This window comes from Haemaphysalis longicornis, unplaced genomic scaffold (assembly GCF_048455015.1).
Source record: "Haemaphysalis longicornis isolate Haplotype H1 unplaced genomic scaffold, Haemaphysalis longicornis Haplotype H1 scaffold_213, whole genome shotgun sequence".
Lineage (NCBI taxonomy): Eukaryota > Metazoa > Arthropoda > Arachnida > Ixodida > Ixodidae > Haemaphysalis > Haemaphysalis longicornis.
This window is the reverse complement of record NW_027526299.1, coordinates 316,428-336,195: the sequence shown is the minus strand read 5'-3', so window position 1 is coordinate 336,195 and position 19,768 is coordinate 316,428. Positions and strand designations below refer to the sequence as shown.

Sequence of the window (19,768 nt, the reverse complement as noted above, 5' to 3'; positions counted from 1 at the left end):
GCAACGCGAACACAAACAAACTAGTGGCACAAAAAGAACGAGGCAAAAGAACAGGGACCTTCCTTACTCCCCACCCGATGGACAAGGGGAAAGGAGCCGGGTGAAGGCGGGAGGGGACTAGTCTCCACAGAAGAGAACCTACCACCGCCTGCGCAGCTCCCCGTCTTCCAATTCCTTTCTCCCGCGCTCCTGACACCGCGCGTTCATGCGCCCGGAAACAATTTGAGGCCGCTTTTGCGAGTTTCGGCAGCAGAAGCGAAGCCATATGATATCCCCCTTTCCTTGCGCGGTTACAGGCTGCCCAGACGTAAACAAACAAGACACCGCGTTCGGGGACACTGGAAAAGGGAGAGTGGCGAGCCGGAACGGGGAGGCCGTACAAAACGGCAGAAGAGAAGACGGGGCGCCCGGCGAAGGTAACGTTTGCCCTTTCAAAGTGCGTGTTCTACTACGCGACTCTGTTCGGTCTGTTGTGGTGTTGGTCTGCTTTGCGTTTCACAGCTGGGGTGGAAGGAGGCTTATGAGGGACGAGGGGGCTGCGGTTCACGACCTTGCCCCGTCCGGAACCGCTGTCCCGCGGGAAGATTGAAGGGACAGGTCTCAGCCTGCCCGTGTTCGCCATCGGAGGATGGGAGGAAAATAGAACGGGGAGGAGTGCGCAGCGAGGCGCGAAGCGATTTCGGTCACGTGATCTGCTTTCCCGCCAAATTTGATCGTTCGCAACGAACGAAAATTGCAGGTAGGTGCGAAGCAAGGGTTTCGTTCTCACTACTAGTTGATTTGATTGATTAACGCGCCGAAGCTACAGCTAGGCTATGAGGCGCGTCGTAGTGGAGGGCTCCGGATTAACTTTGACTCCCTGGGGATCTTTAAAGTGAGCAACAATCTCGACACACGGCGTTCTAGCTTTTCACTTCCACCGGAAACGCGGCCGCTGCGTCTGGGAATTGAACCCGCGACCTTGGGCTCAGCAGCACAGCGCCATAACCACTGGGCCACCCTGGCAGGTTCAGTTCTGGTTCTACCTTCGCTTACCCACGTGCTACTACTGCCCACAGAAATTACTGAGTTCTAATTGCGCACTGCAATACGTACATTCGGGCAGAAATTTACAGATGATAACAAAAAAGCGCTTATCAGTGCACGTTTGACGCAAATGCAAAAGGTACCGTCATCGATTCCATTTCGACGCCCCTTGAAGCTTCCTGCTTTTACATTCATATTTTGGTAGCCGAGAGAAACCAAACAGCTGCAAACAGAGTGAGAAATTACAAGAAAATTTAAAGAGCTGCAGGCTGCTCGAGCGCGCGAGGAACCTCCGAGCATAGAGTTTCATACAATAGTTATTTGTATGAAACTCTATGCCTCCGAGCAGGGAAGTAGTACGAGTAGGACATGAAGTAGGAAGGGAGAGTACAACGAGCGCCACCTCGTTCCAGGCTTTACAAGCGCCTGTAGCCCAGCGCGAGTGAAAACAAACTAAACTAATGCAACATTATAAACACTTTACATTTTCTGTAAGACGCTTTTTAAAAATAGGTCGTAGCAACTTGTTCTCGCGCGCGCGTCAAGGGTTGGTGGCTAGCGCCATCGAGCGATCTGTATGTCAAATGGACTGGAAAACGGAGCCAATCGGCGTCAGCGGTGTCACGTGGCGCGGCATTTGGCATCTGCCGACCATGCTGCCGACCATCCATGCTGCCGACCGATGTCCTGTTGTCAACGGTAAGTTGAAGTGTGCTGGTGGCTCCATGGCTGGTGGTATTTCTGTTCCGTTTTGTTCTGTCGTCAATTCTACAGTGGATATGCGCTCAAGGTGAAAGTCTCTCGCGCCGCCTGCGAAGATAGGCGGAAACCTGTTGACACAGATCCTTTCCTTTCATCCATTGCTCACAGCGGAGTGCGCAGTATGCGCCGTCAAGGTGGGGCACGAGACTTGGCCAACGTGCAACCTGGTGCAACCGTGTGAAAGCAGCCACCCGCTGTTTTGCAGCAGACTGCGGGACGAAAAATGCCGGTGAGGTCTCCTTGTTTTTGCTATTCTGCCGGCAGCCGGGAGAAACACGTTTTCGAAATTCTCCCGGCAGTCGAATCTCATTGGCTGATGAAGTGACGTCAAAAGTGCCGGGAAAAATTAAACTTTTCGTATTCTGCCGGCAGCCGGGAGAATACGTTTTCGAAAAGGTACTGACTACAGTGACGGGGCCCGTCGCTTTAAAATATGCACTACAGTGACGGGGCCTCGTCACTTAAAAATCTGCACTACAGTGACGGGGCCCCAAAAGTTCCGTCCAGAGGAAACGCAATTGCTCGCGTTGAGAGCAGTCTCTCTTGATTTTTACCCAACCGGTCAAACCGCTACCGCTCACTGACTAGCCAGAATCACTGATAATTATTACTCATTATTATCAATTACAGATGGTCGGACTAACTCTAGCCCTATCCGAACGGATCTCCAAGCCGCCACCCGACGCCCGCTTCACAATATTTCAGCGAGAGCAGTCGGTCTTGATTTTTACCTAACCGGCCAAACCGCTTCCGCTCACTGACTAGCCAGAGTCACTGTTAATTATTAATCACTGGTAATAATTACAGGAGATCGGGCGTAACTGGCGATGGCTACGTCGGCCTTGGCTCGGGAGCGGTTCGGCCGCTTGAGTAAAAAACCAAGACCGACTGCTCTCACCGCGTGAAAATTTATTTGCTGTTACAAAACGCTAACCACGTGGCCAAACACACACACACACACAAACACACACATACAAAAAAAAAAAAAAAAAAACACGATGCGAGAATCGAACCACGGACTACAACGTCCGTAGTTAGCGGCTGAACCACTGCACCAAATCCCACAACGAGAAACGGCGGCTAATCGGCTGGTTTTGATTTTGTTATATTGAGGGGGCCCCGTCACTGTAGTGCAGATTTTAAAGTGACGGGGCCCCGTCACTGTAGTCAGTTACTTTTGAAAAACACAAGAAAACCTAACCTAACCTAACCACTCGTTTTCTTGCTGCCTCGATGGTCAGAGCTTTGCGTTCCCAAAGCCGCACACAGTTTTCTACGCTGTACCTGGACATTCTTTCATCCAACTGCGTGAACGTTGCGAACTTCTCGCCGACAGCGAGGGGTCGGCTAGCAGAAATTTCCGTGGCAGCATTGCTCGTCTCTTGCAGTGGTGTTGCGGTTAAGCTCCAATGTTTTTTTTTTTTATCTGCATCGCTTTCACTTCATATTAACAGTAAGGTTATAAATAGCAGATGCGATTGGCGAACTTAGCCGCGCGCATGTGTAGTATCTGCGCGGGTGTTGCTGTCAGAAGGTTTTACCAGAGTCCTTCAATGCTTTTCTGGTCACGAAACTTCTCCGTAACGCTATGGGAGAGCTTCATATGGGGACCAATGCTCCCGCGCGGTGGCGCTACGAGTCTGGTGAAGGCGGCTTGGACGGCGGCGGCCGTATTTGCCGTGCGTTGGAGCGCGAGCTTGCTGGTGTTTGTTGTGTGATATAGCTTTCTAAACTCATCACGATTGGCAAACTATGTGAACTACCATGCTTCTGACGTGCTGTGTACCTGGTTGCCGGTCTGGCTATCGGAATACAACGGAGAAGGCTTCGTTGTTCTGCTTCCCAAGCGACCGCGAACAACGCGACAGATGGAAGCGAGCCATTCCACGACAGGAGACGGACGCTTTCAGCTTCGAGTGGAAGGCCGTTCGTGTGTTCGGGAAATATTTCGACCCCACGGACATTATTCGAGCCGATGAGTTCAAAATAAGTGGACAACCTGTGCTTCTGCAGCGAGAAGCTCAAGCTCCGCGTTGCCCCGGATATTTGAAAACCTGCCGGCGTATCTTACGAAGCCCAAGCCACGATCGCGCTCACAACTGGAAAATCCGTCTGCTAAACGTTGTCGCGTTTCGTCGCCGCGTTTCGTCGCCGCACAAAGATCGGACTGCAGCTACTGTGATTTTGGTTATCCAACCAGATATTTTGAATTTGGAAAGCGGAGCATGGCTATCTTTGCCTGCATATATTTTTTTTAACTTGCCCGCCGCGCTTGCCCAGGGGCTAAGGCGTTGTGCTGATAAGCCCAAGGACGCGGGTTCCCAGCCGCTTTTCTGATGGAGGTGAAAGGAGAAAACGCTTGTGTGTTCGAAATTTCGGCGCAAGTTAAAGATACCTGAGTGGTTAAAATTAATCCAGAGCGCTACACTACGGCGCGCTCCCCATTGCCGGTGTAGCGTCGGCCCGTTAAACCTCATAATCAATCAATCAATGTTTTTTAACTTGCCGTTTGGGTGGGAGGGGTGTGACAGGCACTGAGCGGGCGAGTTTTTATCTGTTGACACCCTATGCCTATGAGAACAGCCGAGAAAGTAGCTCAAAACTGTAGCATTTACTCCTACCCTGGCCCCTCCGCGCGCCCATTTTTCTGCTTCCATTTCGTGAGCGTTTTCTTCCCTGCTGTCCACGCTAACTTTCCGAATCTCGATTATAGTTTTACATTATTCGCGCGCTATAAAATAGCGCAAACACAGCGCTAACCCAACGTGCTGTACGTTTGCACACCTATTTGCTCAGCACAGCATATGTCGCGCCCAGGGGTGAATACAGATTTAATTCTGGCGCTAGTTCACTCAAATCATGCAGGCGGCTGCAAAGGCTAGTCAAAAATTGAAAATGCAGATGACCGCCTTTTCGAAGAGAGAATGTAGCGGTGCTTGCCGGAATGAACGAACACTGCAACATATGCGCCTCAGTAACACCCGTGGTCTTGCATCAGTTTCACAGCTGAGCTTCGGGACAACAAATGACTCAAAAACAACAACTGACTGACTCAAAAGTGGACTCAAAAACTTCGCTCGCATTTTTACTGGTGGAAATGAAGAGCAGATGAAAGTAGACGCGTTGCCGACGGAGAAACCGCAGGCCCGCATGCGTCGTCGACCGCCGGCGAAGCCTTCACGTTAACAGGGGCGATCCTAGCGGCAGCTTTTGTCCCTGAATGAAACTTCGGCCGGAGTTTCGTGACCAGAAAAGCATTGAAGGACTCTGGTTTTACTGTTACAGTCACCCCCATTCAAACGGGTGGCCGACGACTCGTAACTAAAATACCGACTCACCCATAAATTGAGGTGCTTAACGTCCTGAAAAGACATACGAGCTTTAAGGGACGCCGTGGGGAAGGGCTTCACACTAATTTAGACCACATGTAGTTCCTTAACGTGTGGCGACATGGCGTTCACACAGGAATTTTTGTATTTCGTCTGCACCGCAATACGGACGCCGCAGTCAAAATCGAACCAGCGACCTTGGTATCAGCAGCCTAGCGCGAAATCTGCGGATTCACCTATTTTTGATCAGACGTGCTAGAGTAACCGAGACGTGTTGTAGTGAACGCGTGACAACGCTCATTAAGTAAACCAACCATCATGCGAAACCAAGAAAGCATAGGGGAGTGTTTCCTCGCTGTTAGCTGTCTTTTGGTGCGTGCTTACCAGGGCTAACTTGTGTCTAGAGTGGTGGATCCTAAACTGAGTTGAGCGCGATGGTCACCAGGTTATATCATCCAATATTTCTGGTAAAAAAAAATAAGACACATCGTATTCGGGTTGAAAACAATTACTGTTTATTCCAGTTATGCACCTATGAGGCAAAACGTGTGCAGAATTTACACAGAAGCAATGGATACTGGTAGAAATAGAATGAAAAGCTCAAGTAACACGACACATCTTGAGGAAGTGCATTCTCTGCCTCCTTTCCTGCATTGCCCGATTCTGAGCTTTCACAAGGAAGTGTAGTCTCGTCAACGTGTAGAATTTGATCAGACTGTTTGTGACATCTTGCCTATGCTGGGTGCAGCCGACAAAGTTTATGCGGTTTTGGGCCAGGCATGAGATCAAATCAAGGTAACTATTTGCTTTAAGCTTGTTGTGGCTAAAACAATAAGTAAACGCGTCTTCAATCTTTGCGACAAAGGCCTGCTGGAGGTCTTTAGAGGGGTAAAGCAGTCCACCCTTGTCAATTTCCTTTGTAAGGCAGGCTTCTCTCACATCCAGCAGGTAGCAGCAGTGCTTTTGAGCAGCCTTCACATTTTGTCTTGCTCAGCATTTTGCGGGCAACATAGCCAGTCACATAATAAGTTATTCTGGAGTCACTCCTGGCTGTAGCGATTGAACTGTGGTCGGGGAGCATATCACATGATTCCAGTAGCTCATGTACCTCATTGAGGCACCCTACGTCCATCAGCTGATCAAGCCTTGACTGTGCTTCTTTCGGGTTCTCCTTTTTATCCAGTAGGCTCTTGAGTACAGTCGGCGGCACATTTCCATTACCTGGTGCTTTCGCTAAGCTACAAAAGGACAGGCAGTTTGCTGAAAGTAGGAATTGCGCTGGAGTCGGATGGTCATTGCTTCCGGACATTTGTCGTAGGATCCCGAAAATGTTTTTCAGTGGGTCTTGGCTCATGCGTGAAGTCAGCAAATACTTATAGCCCAACTTTCCTGTGCAGTAGTCAAGAATGGATATTGTGCTTGTTAATGTGACACGCAGCCCCTCCGCAGTTGCTTTACTGATGAAGCCCAGCTTTACTTCAGATTCCCAAGCGTTTAAGTAGGAAAGAAAATTTTCCACTTCACTGAGAGCTTGCGATTTCGGACGCATAGCATCACGGCTGCACCTTGATGTCATTGCAGAAATGAGCTTGGACATCCTGCGTACGAAGGAGACTGTTGCTTCGGTGGAGCCGCTGCCACACGTATCTTCAATATCTTCTTTGTATACAGACAGCCCCCTGAGAACTTCATCACTGAAAAAAGTGAAAGCATAGTTCACCTTCATTTTTTCGAACTCATTGGGTTCTATGACAGCCCTTGTTACATGTGGCATTGCTTGTAGTCTGACAACATTACTATTATCACATTTCCAAGCTTCTTTCACCACGTCCGTTCTGACCCTTCCCTCTGGTATCTCGAGGCCTGTCTTGACAACACTGTTCTTGACACATTTCACCAGGTGAGGGAAGTCAGACAGGAAATGCAGGCTTCTAGTCTCATCTGCAAGATGCTTGACTTTGCAGACCGTTTTTTTCGGGCTTCCGTTGATTCCAAACTGCCGCCACATACTCCGGTTCCACGCAGCACCATCTGTTGTGACGAAATCAACAAACAGGCCAGCTTTTTCTGCAGCTAGCGTTGCGTCCAGTATGATCTTCGAAAGAACGTCCGCCTTCACGTTGCTGCGGGAACCAAAGACCCCAAGGATCTGCTGAAAGTGGCCGGAAAATGGCTGGAATAGTACAACCAAACCATGATCGCATCTCTACATGGATTGATCTAGAGAGGTGTAGGCACCCAGATCAACAAAGCCTTCAATGAACCCACTGTTGGTAACTTTTAGATTCTCCGAAAGCTTCATTTCATCTATCAGGATGCCCCCATGCCTCTCAAATTCATCCATAGTTTTGTTTTTTTCTGAAACTGCAGCAAACAAATTTTCGTTCAAACCAAAGCTGCTCTTATAGTTTTTCATGTACTTGAGCAAGCAGCTCTTGCTTGGGAGCACCATGATTTTATGCTTCCGGATATGCTCATAAAGCTTCGGGCTTTTCATCCGCATCAAAATACACTCAAGTATCCATTCTTGGCTGTATTTCATTCCTTGAGTGCCCTTCCTACCGGAGGCTTTGAAGCACGTGCGAACCTGCTGCTGCTGCTTTTGGGGAAGCCCAGAGAGCCTTTCTTTGACTTTTTGCGATGAAATGGCCGCATTTTCTTCTTTCATTTTTGTGAGCATTCCCTTTAGGTTCCCCACCTTTGCTTTTTCACGTCGTAACTCCTGGTCACGTTTCATGACCTTTTTTGCAGCGCTAAAGGCAGCAGTCCCTCTTGCTTTCCTTCTTTTATATGACGCTTGATTCAAAAGCAGTTTCCTCAGGTATCTGCACTGAATGCATGCCCTTTCATCCAGCGATGCTCCTGAGCAGCTTTTGCTGTGCATGCTATTCCCATGCACTCTATGCTTTGGCCGAGTCAAGTTGTGACCTTTTTCCTCCAGTACATTTTTCTCGAATCCACAGCATGCGTTCATGTGCTCTACAGAATGGAGCAGCATTTCTACAGACTCAGCGTCCGATAAGTTCTCTTTCTTCAAACACACACCTTGCACAAACACCGAACAGTGGTAATGAGTGTCCTCTGCCGAACACAGCACCAGCTTCCTGAAGCACACAGTGTCACCAGCCTGCGCACAAATGCTAAATGCTACAGACCGGGGGGCTTCCACGACAAGATTCCTAGACCAATACCTGCTGGGCAGCTTCTCGCTGTGTAGATAGTCCAGTTTATCCAAGGTGCATGTGTCGTCGGCAACTGTGTTGTCCGCGGTTGCGTCGCTGATGCCGTCGTGTTCCAACGAAGCACTGTCATGTTGTGCGTCGTCGTCTAGCTTTCTTTTTTTTCCCAGTACCTCTCCTCTGGAAGTTCTTGACTGATGCTTCTGTGGTAGCTTCTTTGATAGGTAATGAGGCGTGTTGGGAAAAATCGTTGGTACTGCATCTTCGCTGAGGCTGGGTCAATCGCGTGGAATTTTGACAACCTCGCCATTCACAACATGGGTATAATCCCGCACGATGAAGTTCGGCTCAAAGTGTAACTCGCACAGCACTGACGCTTTGTCAAGAGGTTTGTCCGCTCGTGGAATGGCCCGCTGCCAAGCCCTGAACCTTTCTTCATCCTTTGGTACACCGAAAACTGACGCTTTTTTGCCTTTCTTCCGCGAAGAAACATACCCGCTCACGCACCCGGGAGCAAAGCAATGCTTTTGGCGCTTCGGAGGCTTATCCATCGTCGCTTATGTCATGATGACAATTAAACGTTGGTCCGCTCGATAACACTGACGGCAGATATCCTAGAATACGCCTCCGAACAAGCTAACACAACGCACACGACCAGGATTCTCCTACTCTTCGCTGCGCTGCTGGCCGCGAAAAGGCATCTACCTTGTCACTTGCGCGCCACCTGTCGCTAGCATGAACTACTGCTTCAGCCGGCGCTATGCGCCGCCCTCCGCGTTTCTCTCACCTCTCCCTTCTAGCCACCATACCACCCATGCAATCGGGCACAGATAGTACATAGCCCAATGTAGCCAAGATTGATGTACAAAAACCATGCACTGCAAAGTGGTACAAACAGTTTTTTATTACCTAGAATTACTGTGACAGAAAAAAACAAGGCTTTTACGCCTATACAAATAACTTGAGAAACAGCAAGATACTTTTAATCTATCAATGACAAAAAAGACACTCAGTGAATTTCTTCTAAATACACATCCATGGAGATACAGCAAGAATGAAAACACACACCTCGAAGCACAAGACTTGCTGCCAAATTGATACCAATCAGAGAAGAAAATACTAGCTAACTTCCGTGTAAATACAACTGACATGAGACATGCAAGAAAGCACAGCAAACCTCGCCGTACATACAACTTGCTGCCAGATTGATAACAGTCAGACTGAAAAACACTGGCCGACTTCCTTGTGATTACAAGTAAACTGATGTAAAGCAAGTTTAGGAAAATATTGCACATCGTCGCACACCACCCGATGCTCTAGGAACATATTACACCTCATACATGGCAGCACTGTTAAATTTCTCCAAAAAGCGCTCGCTTGGCTTAAAATTGTTACAGCAGCCGAAGTACTCTTTCAAGCCACACCGAATGTGCAGAATCATTTCCAGATTCCGCACAGTGAGTTTGTTTCTGTGGTTTGTCTTTGTTAGTCATGAGACTGAACACTCTCTCTACAGCGGCGTTCTACGCAGGTAAACAAAGAAGTGCAAACACCATCGCTGACAAGTTAGGAAAAAGAGCTTCACCCACACTGTTAGTAGCTTTCGCGACAGCCCTCCAGAATTCGCTGACATTGTCGCTCAATGCAAGAGAAGAGTGCACCGCCTGCAACGCCACATACTCACACTCGAGGATTGATGTGCCGCATCGTGCTGTGACCATAGAAACGACCTTGTGAAATGTGGTAAAAGGTGCGTTGTGAACATAGCAGGGCCTTAAGAACTTAAAGTTCTCTAACAACTCTAGCCTTTGTCTAACTTAGTTCTGTAGCCTTTAGTACGCTGCATACCCAACCAACAAAAATCGGCACATTCAGCACCCAGTGCAACGCTTACCAAACGTAGCGCATCCTTAAAACACGCTTTTTAGAGCGGGATATCATTTGTAAAGATGTAGCCCAAAAACAGCCACGTAGCCACGTCGTCTAAAACGACGCCAGAAAATAAGTCGCCCAGTTTGGCTGTAAATAGCCCAATCTCGCAACACTGCACATGACTCCATCAGCCAATGAAATTCGACTGCCGAGAGAATTTCGAAAACGTATTTCTCCCGGCTGCCGGCAGACTAGCCACTCCCTTATGTTAACTTCTTGAATAGTCGAAGGGGCCAGCACTCGTGGTACACTGGGCTGGGTGTTAGGACGGGGGTGGGCGGGTGATTTCACGACGCCTGCTAGGACCTAGGCCATTCATGCTGGAATGTATACGACTTCCTCGTACTGAAAAGTGGCAATAATGTTTGGCTGCGCCTGTTTTGCCGCAGCCGGCAGATTAGCCCGGCAGAAAAGTTGCCGGCAGTTCTTTCCCATGGGCTGGCCCTGACCACGTGATTATTCTGCCGGCACATTTTCGCGGGCGTTATTTTACCGGTAAATTTCTGCCCGCTTTGGGAAAAGTGCCGGAAGGCATAGAGTTTCTTGGTTGGAGAGGAAACTGCACCTGGGAATCCATGTCATCGGGGGGAGGGGGGTTATGGGAAGACCACAGCTTCTGGCTTACGCTGGCATGGCAATTGGATTCTTAAGCAGTTTTTTGGAATTGCTTTCTTCACTACGCTTTACCATGTTAACGAGCCACGAGGTAGCCATAATCCTCCCTGTTCTGTGGTAGCCGTAAGCCGTGGCAACTGTGGGTTCGTTGAACGAGCTGGCAGTGTGTGATCGTATACCTAACGTTAGTCACGCCGGAGTTGAAGGAACGTATGGCTGATCTGCTAATATGCTGTTGTGGAAGTTGTAGCTGACGAAAAAGAGAAACAAAACGTACTTCGACGAAGACAAGATACGACAGACACGGGCGCCTGTATCCATCCTATCTTGTCTTCGTCCACGACTGTGTTACACCACATTTTCCTTTTTCTTCAAGTACGAACCAACTCGCTCAGCGACAACTTTTGTTAAAGTGTAGCTGATGGTCGGTGCACCGGTTCACCACAAAGGCGACGTTTTCATAAGCACACTCAAAAACATTTCCAAGCTCTTCAAACAACTTATTATTTGAAATAACTGTAAAATTAATAAAATGAGTCTCGAATAAGTTTCCCCCCAAATATTAACCTTAACTACCAGCATGGTCTACCATGGTCTACCAGCATGGACTACCAATGTGGTTGGAAAAGTGGTTAGAAGCATTCAGGCTGTGTCTTTGAAATCACCGGATAGAAATATTGAATGGTGACCATGAATATGCTGGAGGACTCAAAGCATCTTCCTGTCCCAGTGCTTTACTGCACTGATTGAGCTAGTGTACATGTGTGTTCCTGCGTTGAGCATTTGCAGTTTTGACAGCACAATGCACAGCTGAGAGTTCCAAAGGCGATTGGAGTGTAAATAGCATGAGTACAGCCGACTATTGGCATCTTGATGAGGAAGACTTGCATAGGTGACTCTTCCTTCTCTCAGTGGAATGGCTGCTTCTATGGGCAACCCAAAGTGGGTCTCGGAAATAGTAGTCGTGGGTGTATAACACCATGTGAAAAGGTGTTTTGGTTAGGGAAGGCTCGCCATAAAAATAAGAATACAGCGCTATGACCACTCACAGCTGGATGAACTTCGCTTTGCTCTGATTTATTAAGTGTGTGATGATACTGAGCTGGGTGTGTTCCTGCACTAAGAAAACAGAGGGACAATAAAATACCACGACACTGCAAATGGCTTATCTGTTAATATTCTCGTCCTGTAGCATCACTGGGTGCAGTTAGGCCAGGTAGGGCAGTTACAACTGCAGGAGGTGTATATAAGACGGGCTCACCACTTGCTGTAGCTATAATGCCTGCGACGTGCAGTTATCAAACTCTACATGCCTTCAGCTTCCCGCTGATTTATGATTTAAAGTTTGCTCTTTTCACCAGTTAGGCAATGTAAAATAGTATGTATGCAATATGTAATAGTATGTATGTAAGGCACTTGTATTTGGAAGCCCGCATCATACAGCTGCCTGCAAAAAATTGCTTCCCGTGCAAGCATCGCACTCGGCCATCAAGGGCTAAGTGCAATGGCGAATCTCGCCTTTACCATAAAACAAACTCTCCGTTAGTGGGACTGACCTCTTTAGCTTTCATTAAAGGTTTTCTCTCTCTCTCTCTCTCTCCGTTACCGTGGAATTTGTAGATGTACCGGAACACAGTGAGCTTGACCACGTTTCGTTTGCGCATTTACCTGTCACCGAAATAACAAGCCGAATGTGGTACGTCCAGCGTGGCACCCCAATGCACACAATCATTTCCACATCACTGAATTCGCTGCATCACAGCACGGCATATCCTCGCTTGGTGAACTCTTTTGCTGCATGTTGTTGCTGACAGCAACGTGACTTGTTTTCTTGTAGGATATGGGGGCGCACAACTAGTGGCGTCACACTTCGTCCTCGATCGTTAGGGAAAAGATCGGTGTCGTCTTGTTGTCGCCGTTTCACCGGCGAGGGCTCAAGGTGACGGCTTCATTCGTGAGCTGGCTCAGAGAAACAGACAACGCGACGCCGAGGGACACTTCGACGATACACTTACTTGATTTAAATAACCGGCCACGACAACGTATCACGCGAGTATCATCTACGTGGAAAGAAACCAACTCGGGCACAGAACCAATTCCCAGGGGCAAAATGACGCAATAACAACAATAAAAAAAGAGTAATGCTGTACGCACGACGTCGTGTACTCAGACCGGAAAAGGCTATACGCACGACGTGACACGCCCGCGCCATCTAGCGGATAACGATGTAACTAACGTGAAAATGCCATAAAATAATAACAACAACAACAAAAAAAAAACACTAAAGGCTCGGTTCAGCAGGCGATGCTTGGTTGGTTCGCGATCGTCCTCTCAGTTAACATCCTACAGCAATTATGTGTGTGATTGTTTTGTCGTGCAAGCACATTTTGAACATTTCAGCGGTTGGCAAGACCCCCCGGGAAACCCCTTTTGTGCTTACATCACAAGTCACGATGGGAGCGGTCTTCCCGTGTCAAATTTCATCGCTATGATTAATCAACGACAGTGACTCTGGCTAGTTATTCAGCAAAGGCGGTTTGGTGGGCTGGTTAAAAGTCGAGGCATATTGTTGCCTCCCACTGTGAGCTGTGATGCGGGCGTGAAAGCAACCCCAGCGGTCACTCTTGACATCTCCATCTCGCCTCTCGCCTACTGCCGTGAAAAATTGCCAGTTAGTTGCACTGCGGACACTTTACCTGGCATGGGCTTTTACAAAGCCCCTGCCAGTTTAAAGTGTCCCTGATTGGGTATGTCCCATACCTAAAGGCGCAACCTTTTTTTTTCTTTTTGGCAGGATATTTTGCCAGCACTGTAAAATTCTTAGTCACTTGCTTCACTACTATGACTGCAGTACTGATACCTAGTGTTAATTTATTTATGGCTGGTATTTATGCCTCACTGTCAGTTCTTCCATGGCCTACGTGGCGCAGCCCAGTGGTTGCTTGCACTTGTTGGGGTCGAGAGCGCTGGTTCAACCCTGAGCACTTTTGTAACTATGGGTCTAGGTCATGCGGATGTCCTGCTGAGTTGTGTTGGTTATGGGGTCAGTGCTGATGCGATACACTTCTTGTATTGGAGTTGCTTGGGTGTTAGGTACAGAGAAAAGGTTACGAAAACAGTGCTGCTGATAGCAAAATTCTGCCCGTCAGTAATAGCCCACAGACTAAAGGGCCATCGTTTTAGTTCCTAGAATATATATTTTAATAGCTCCCGGCAAAATATGCCTACCAGAAAAAATGTGTATCGCTACGAGTTTAACCTGGTCAAAATGTGGCCTGGTAATCACAATTCCTTTTTTTGTCCGATTTAACATGCAGGGATATGACGGCTGTACATTTGGCATCTCTATTTGGCGCCAAAATGCAACCTCTTACATGATGCAAGTTGTTTGGTGGTACTGTAATGTTGTGCAATACCAAGAAGTTAATGTATTTCACCATGCTGAGACCATGCAGATAGTGTGGATTCTTTTTGTAATGTCGCTTAGTATCTAGCATTAAAAGGGCTCTGTGCACATGATAGAATTTATTTCTGTACAGCCATACCATACAAGATTATCAAAAGGTGCTCGCATGACTCAAATTTAGCCAGTGGCAGAAGACTCTCCAGGGCATCCAGTGCATTGCGTGCAGTACCACAGCTTCCTTGCAGTTTCCTTGGTAACTCCGTCACACGGCCTGGAATATGTGGAAATGAATGCACAGTGCAGATAATGATGATACAACGCTTATGCAATAACCTGGTGCTCCCTTTGTATGCTGAGGCACTGTAAAGTTTTATCTTGCTTTTTTAAAAATAGCTATAGCGTGAATATAAACAAGGACACAGAAAGACGACGGGCCGAGCGCTGATCTTGCATTTATCTTGCAAGCATCTTGCACTTAAATTTTCACAATGTTACTGACAATCAGATTACCACTTTGCTACTGTTATGCCTCGGAGATCACTAATAAGCGTAATCGTGGGAAGGAGGCTTTTCTATAAAATGAAAACAAGAGAACAAGACTACAAGTTAAATGGTTACGTCTTTTTCTATAGTTCACAGAGTTTCTTGTGAAGCAGCTTAACATTTTTCATAACACAGAATAGCACTTCAATACAAGGGAAACATGGACTCACCAGTGAAACCATTCCAGGCATTGATCGCAGCAAACCATGGTAATTTTTCCATCATCTTTCTCCTTGCACAGGCTGCAAGTCCGAAGTTTGTTCTGCTTCTTTACAGCAACTGTGAGAAATAAAAAAGCGGTGCTTAAGAAAAAGCAAAGAATGGAAACAGAATATTTTATGATTTGCTTACCCGATGAATTTAAAAGGGACCATGCATCAGGAGAGACGTATTTCTTTAGTTTCGGCAAAGATACCCTGCAGTCCAGCAGAGCACTGGGGAGGGCTTCTGGGCACACTTCAAGGTCTTCCTCCTGCTGAACGTACTCCCCATCCACCACCTTCTGGCACAGGTTCCTGTCGATGAAGCCTGCCAACAGCACTGGAAAAATAAAATTGCAACGAAAACAAACCAAAGTTAAGATAGATTAAACACCACAATGCACGTCTGACTGACTTACATTTTGCTCGTGGCTTTTTGGACAGCTGCTTGAATGGCACAGGACTGCCATCATCAACTTCCCTTGCTCGCTTTGCCCGGTTCTGCAGCAGTCTCTTGCAAGGACGACCTCGGCTCTTGACTTGAGGGAGTCTTATTTCGCACGAGGAATTAGATGCTGTCATCTCTTGGCTTGCATCTATTGCTGCCGTTCCAACAGTCGCACTGCTGCTGCTAGTGCGCCGGTTGTCACCAGCGGGCTTATCAATCGATACCTGCAGGACGTGCCTAGAATGCAATGTATCAGTGGCGCAGGCATCTTGCACCTTGGCGTTTCCTGGTACATCATTTTTTTTTATCTTCATGATGCATTAGTGCTTAGTCTTCTTGCCTCAGCCATGCAGCATTTACCGACTCTAAAAAAGCCAGTCTCGCTGCAAAGACATCTGGCTGGCAGTCGGCTAGGTTACCGCGACAGCGTTGAGCGTCCTCATCGCATAGTTGAAGCGTTGATTTCTGTTCATTTTCTCAAAAGAGGGTCCTGGCATGGCGACTATTTGTACTTCCCCAGAACTGCCTGCTCCAGACCTGGCATCAGCTTCTTGATGGTTCCTTTCTACAGTGCTACCAAGACACTCAACCTGGTATGACTTGAACCATCGCTTGCTGACAACCTCCTCCAAACAAGGCTCTAAATTGAACCTTACACACACAGCAAGCATGTGCCGACCAAGCAGCTTCATTTTAGAGTAGGTGGTACAGCTGCATGAATTGTTCTCAAATGAAACATCGGGCCAGATGTCACCAGATGTCGACAGTACAGCGTAGGTATGAGCTGACAGCTGTTTTATCTGTCGAGGGTCATCATGCAACTTGGCCAGCTCCTCGCTCACTAATTTGCAGGCATACGGTGTCAGTTTCTTGCTGCACTGCTTCTGTCCTGTACACCTCATTGCACTTCGTGGCAGTGAAAGTCACACGTCTTCAAGAGGGAGGTCTTGTGATGTGCTTCTTGTGACATGCTTGTTGAAATCTTTAAGAGCCCACGTACCGCTTCATGGAGCTTACATGAAGATGACAAGACATTTTTAATTTTCGCATTATGCGATTCAACACGGTTGGTGGTATTGTTACCTCCTGTAAACTCGCGATCACAGAGGTGCCGCACCCACATGTCAGTAATGCTACCCCAGTTTTTTGTGAAATAGCTGGCAGCTTCTGCACTTGCGTACCTGTCAAATTCTTCCTTTGCCTCGTTGTACGTGCTATGTGTAGGTGCATGCAGCATCTCGCAAAAGCTGGTCAACAGACGTTCCCGTTCTTCAGGTGACTTGCCTCCTCATCACCTCCTCCGCATCGTCCCATTTCCGCCTCCACATCCGCGTCCTCAACACCCCAGCGCGCGATTCGAACATCGCACTTCCTGGCAAGTTGTCGTAGAAGTGCTCCTGGGAAATAGAGTGTTTGTGTGACGCCTACAGACGGAGAGATGGTTTCGCCACGGCCCTGTCCGCCCATCTTCTCGTTTCCGCTGCTACCACTCGCTCCTGCAGCTGTTTCCCGCTCAGGCTGGTCTCCTTGGTGTTATTCAAGACCGGTAGCGGCACCTCGTTCTTGTGGGCCAGTGCGCGCACCCTTTTCTTCCACCTTGTGGCGTCACCTGCGAGCAGCATACACCGGTGAACCCGGTGTGCCCAGAGCGTGTTGCTTAGTGAGCATGCGCGGATGTCGAAGCCGATGTCGAAGCTTGGCTACGGCCTCTCGTGGCTCAAATGAGGACCAGCCCACATCCCCTTGGACTGCCTCATTTGGTGTCGACCGGTGGGCACCCAGGTCCAGTCACCCTCTGTCTTCTCTCGAAGTACTCCCGGGTGGCTGATGACAGGCAAAGCACTGCATTAGCAAATGTGAGCACCGGAACGTGCACCATCTTCCAGAGGCCTTTGACAACCTCCACCCTGTTGAAGGACCAGAGGATTCGGGCCCTCAGGATGTTCTGGCTGCGCAGTGCCTTTCCGCGAGCTTCTCCTGCACTGTGAGCTCTTCTCCCTCTGGTAGTGCGCTCGTGTCGCCCCAGCGAAGTATGGCACACTTCGGCGCACTGAACCTCAGCCCCAACAGCTCTGCGTGCTTGGTGCAGATGTCCGGGAGTCGCTGCAGGTCCGAACGAGAGTCCGCTGTAAGGACAATATCATCAGCGTACATGAGGCCAGGTAGTCGCTGGTGGATTGTCCTCCCCTCCTCCATATAGGTCCAATCAAAGCCTATTGTACTTCCCTCCAGCTCTGCCTCCAGATCGCTCAAGAACAGCATGAATAGCAGAGGGGACAGAGGGCAACCCTGACGGAGGCGCCCCGCTCGACAGGTACGGGCTGGGAGCACACGCCCTGCCATTCCACGACCACTTCTGTGTCCGCATACAGGCTCTGCAGCAATTCCACTACCTCCACTGGCAGGCCCTTTTCCTGTAGCTTCTTCCACAGTAAGGTGTGGTCAACCCTGTCGTATGCTTTTTCCACGTCCAGGAAAGCAGCCCACAGTTCCCGCCCTTGCAGGCGGTCCACCTCTATGCACTGGGTCAGGACGTAGAGGTTGTCGTCCAGTCGTCTGCCCCTGCGAAAGCCGTTTTGGAGCTCTCCCAGGGCCCCCTCTCGTTCTGCCCATGCCTGCAGCCGTCTCCGAAGGATCTGGGTGAAGACCCGGTACAGCACCGCTGTGACCGTGATTGACCTGTAGGCCTTCCAGTTGCTGCGATCTCCAGTTCCCTTGAGCTCCACTCTTTGGGCACCTGCCCCGTCACCAGAATGATGCTGGACATTTCACGTAATGCCTCACGTTGCCCATGGCCCAGACACTTCAGCAGAGTCGCTGGGAAGCCGTCCAGACCCGTTGCTGTTCGGGCCGGTATACGAGTTAGAGCCCGCTTTAACTCGGTTTCTCCTACCGACACAAGCCACTCTTCTAGGTCTGCTGCGGGCCCTCCATCCTGCCTTTGCCCATCTGTGTTGGTCTCTGTGCAGTCCTGCTTAGTGCATCCATGCTTAATCCCTTCTGAGGCGCCACTTGGGTGTTCTTCCTTGAATAGAGCCGCAACGACCGACACCATGAGCTCCCAGCTGTCCCCCTCCGACAGAAGCTGTTGAGTCTCTGGGTGTCGCAGCTGCTGTTGGTGTGTGTTGCCAGACTTGCTTGCCTAGCTCTGTGCCAACATATACAAGTTGTGCAGAGTTTTTTTGTAATTAGGCTTTAAAGTAAACGTTTATTTTTGTTTATAAATGCCCTTAAGTGACTTTAACGTTGCTAAACTGCATCCAACTGCGTTGTCTAAACGCTGAAGAAAAAATGCCGGTTGCATCAAGCCGACGAAAGCCTTTTGTTCGAGCAACAGTGTGCCACCATATTCGCGCGAGGTTGCGAGCTTCGTCTGCTGCTGCTTTGTGTTCTGTTTGTGCGACCGCTCCACCTCCAGAGCCATGAACAAGTACCAGGTCATGGTTCTCCGGAAACATTTGTTGGTGCTGGAGACAGTGAGGAGGCGAAAAAGAATAAAAAATTCGGCGGCTGTGGGTGTGGCAAGTGTTCCAGTTCCGCAAACAAGAAGGTTTATATTACAATTACACTGCAGTAAGTAACTGGATTCTCTGTCTGTTTGGGCTTTTATTTTATATTATAGCCCTTTAGCTTTATGTTTGTACCACTTTGAATGAATGGTAGAGGTAGATTACACATTGCATGAGTGCACAATTGCGTTGCTTCATGCTAGCGATAGCGAGCATGATGAGCAAGCAGTAGCTCAACCTTTCGGAAGTCTCGGCGCAGTTCGTGATGTCGCCTGTCTTACTACTGCCTTAGTATGGGCCTCAATTTTTCCCGTTATTTGCAGATGCAGCGCTTGCGGGAGGGCGACCACGCCTTTTTTAAATATTTTATAGAATGACGCCGAGGAACTTCGACCTCTTGCTGTCGTGGAGAAGGCATATGACAGGGTTGACCTCAAGCAGCAGTACTTCGTCCGGGAGCCTCTCGAGTCGGGCGAAAGGCTTGCAATTGCCTTGAGGTTGGTTGAAATTTCCGCTCACATTTATTTCATCTCCAAAACGTTACTTAAAAGCGTTGCGGTTCGCTTGGCTGCAGCAATTTTTTCATTGCGAGCAGCGTCATGATTGCATTGCATACCAACAGCGTACCAGTGTGTGCCACCATGCAAGCTGTTCTGCACGTCATAGTTATGTTTTTCGTGGTTAGCCATCCATTCTCTGAGGCAACGTTTGCTTGGCAGCACGTGGTAGTGGCAGTTACAAGGCACCTGCGCTTTCTGTTCTTGTTGCAGCTACCTTGCCTCGGGGCAGGACATTAACCCTTTAAGGGCTTATGACGAC

At 48.7% G+C, this 19,768-nt stretch overlaps 1 protein-coding gene and 1 pseudogene across 10 annotated transcripts in view; one reads left to right on the top strand and one right to left on the bottom strand.

Annotated features, from left to right (window-relative positions):
• Nucleotides 1-1,683: 1,683 nt before the first annotated feature.
• LOC144172453 (uncharacterized) overlaps nt 1,684-19,768 on the top strand; it is a 106,379-nt gene continuing 88,294 nt past the window's right edge. For 4 of the 10 annotated variants that reach the window (XM_077701155.1, XM_077701154.1, XM_077701151.1 and 1 more), the window contains exons 1-2: nt 1,690-1,725; nt 1,897-2,022. In XM_077701155.1, coding sequence (XP_077557281.1) covers nt 1,696-1,725; nt 1,897-2,022 — 156 coding nt within the window. In that variant the 5' untranslated portion in view covers nt 1,690-1,695. Of the gene's footprint in view, nt 1,726-1,896; nt 2,023-19,272; nt 19,447-19,768 lie in introns of all 10 variants that reach the window. The other 6 variants (XR_013323008.1, XR_013323009.1, XR_013323010.1 and 3 more) reach the window with 6 other exon arrangements.
• Nucleotides 14,512-17,636, bottom strand: LOC144172451 (uncharacterized; annotated as a pseudogene).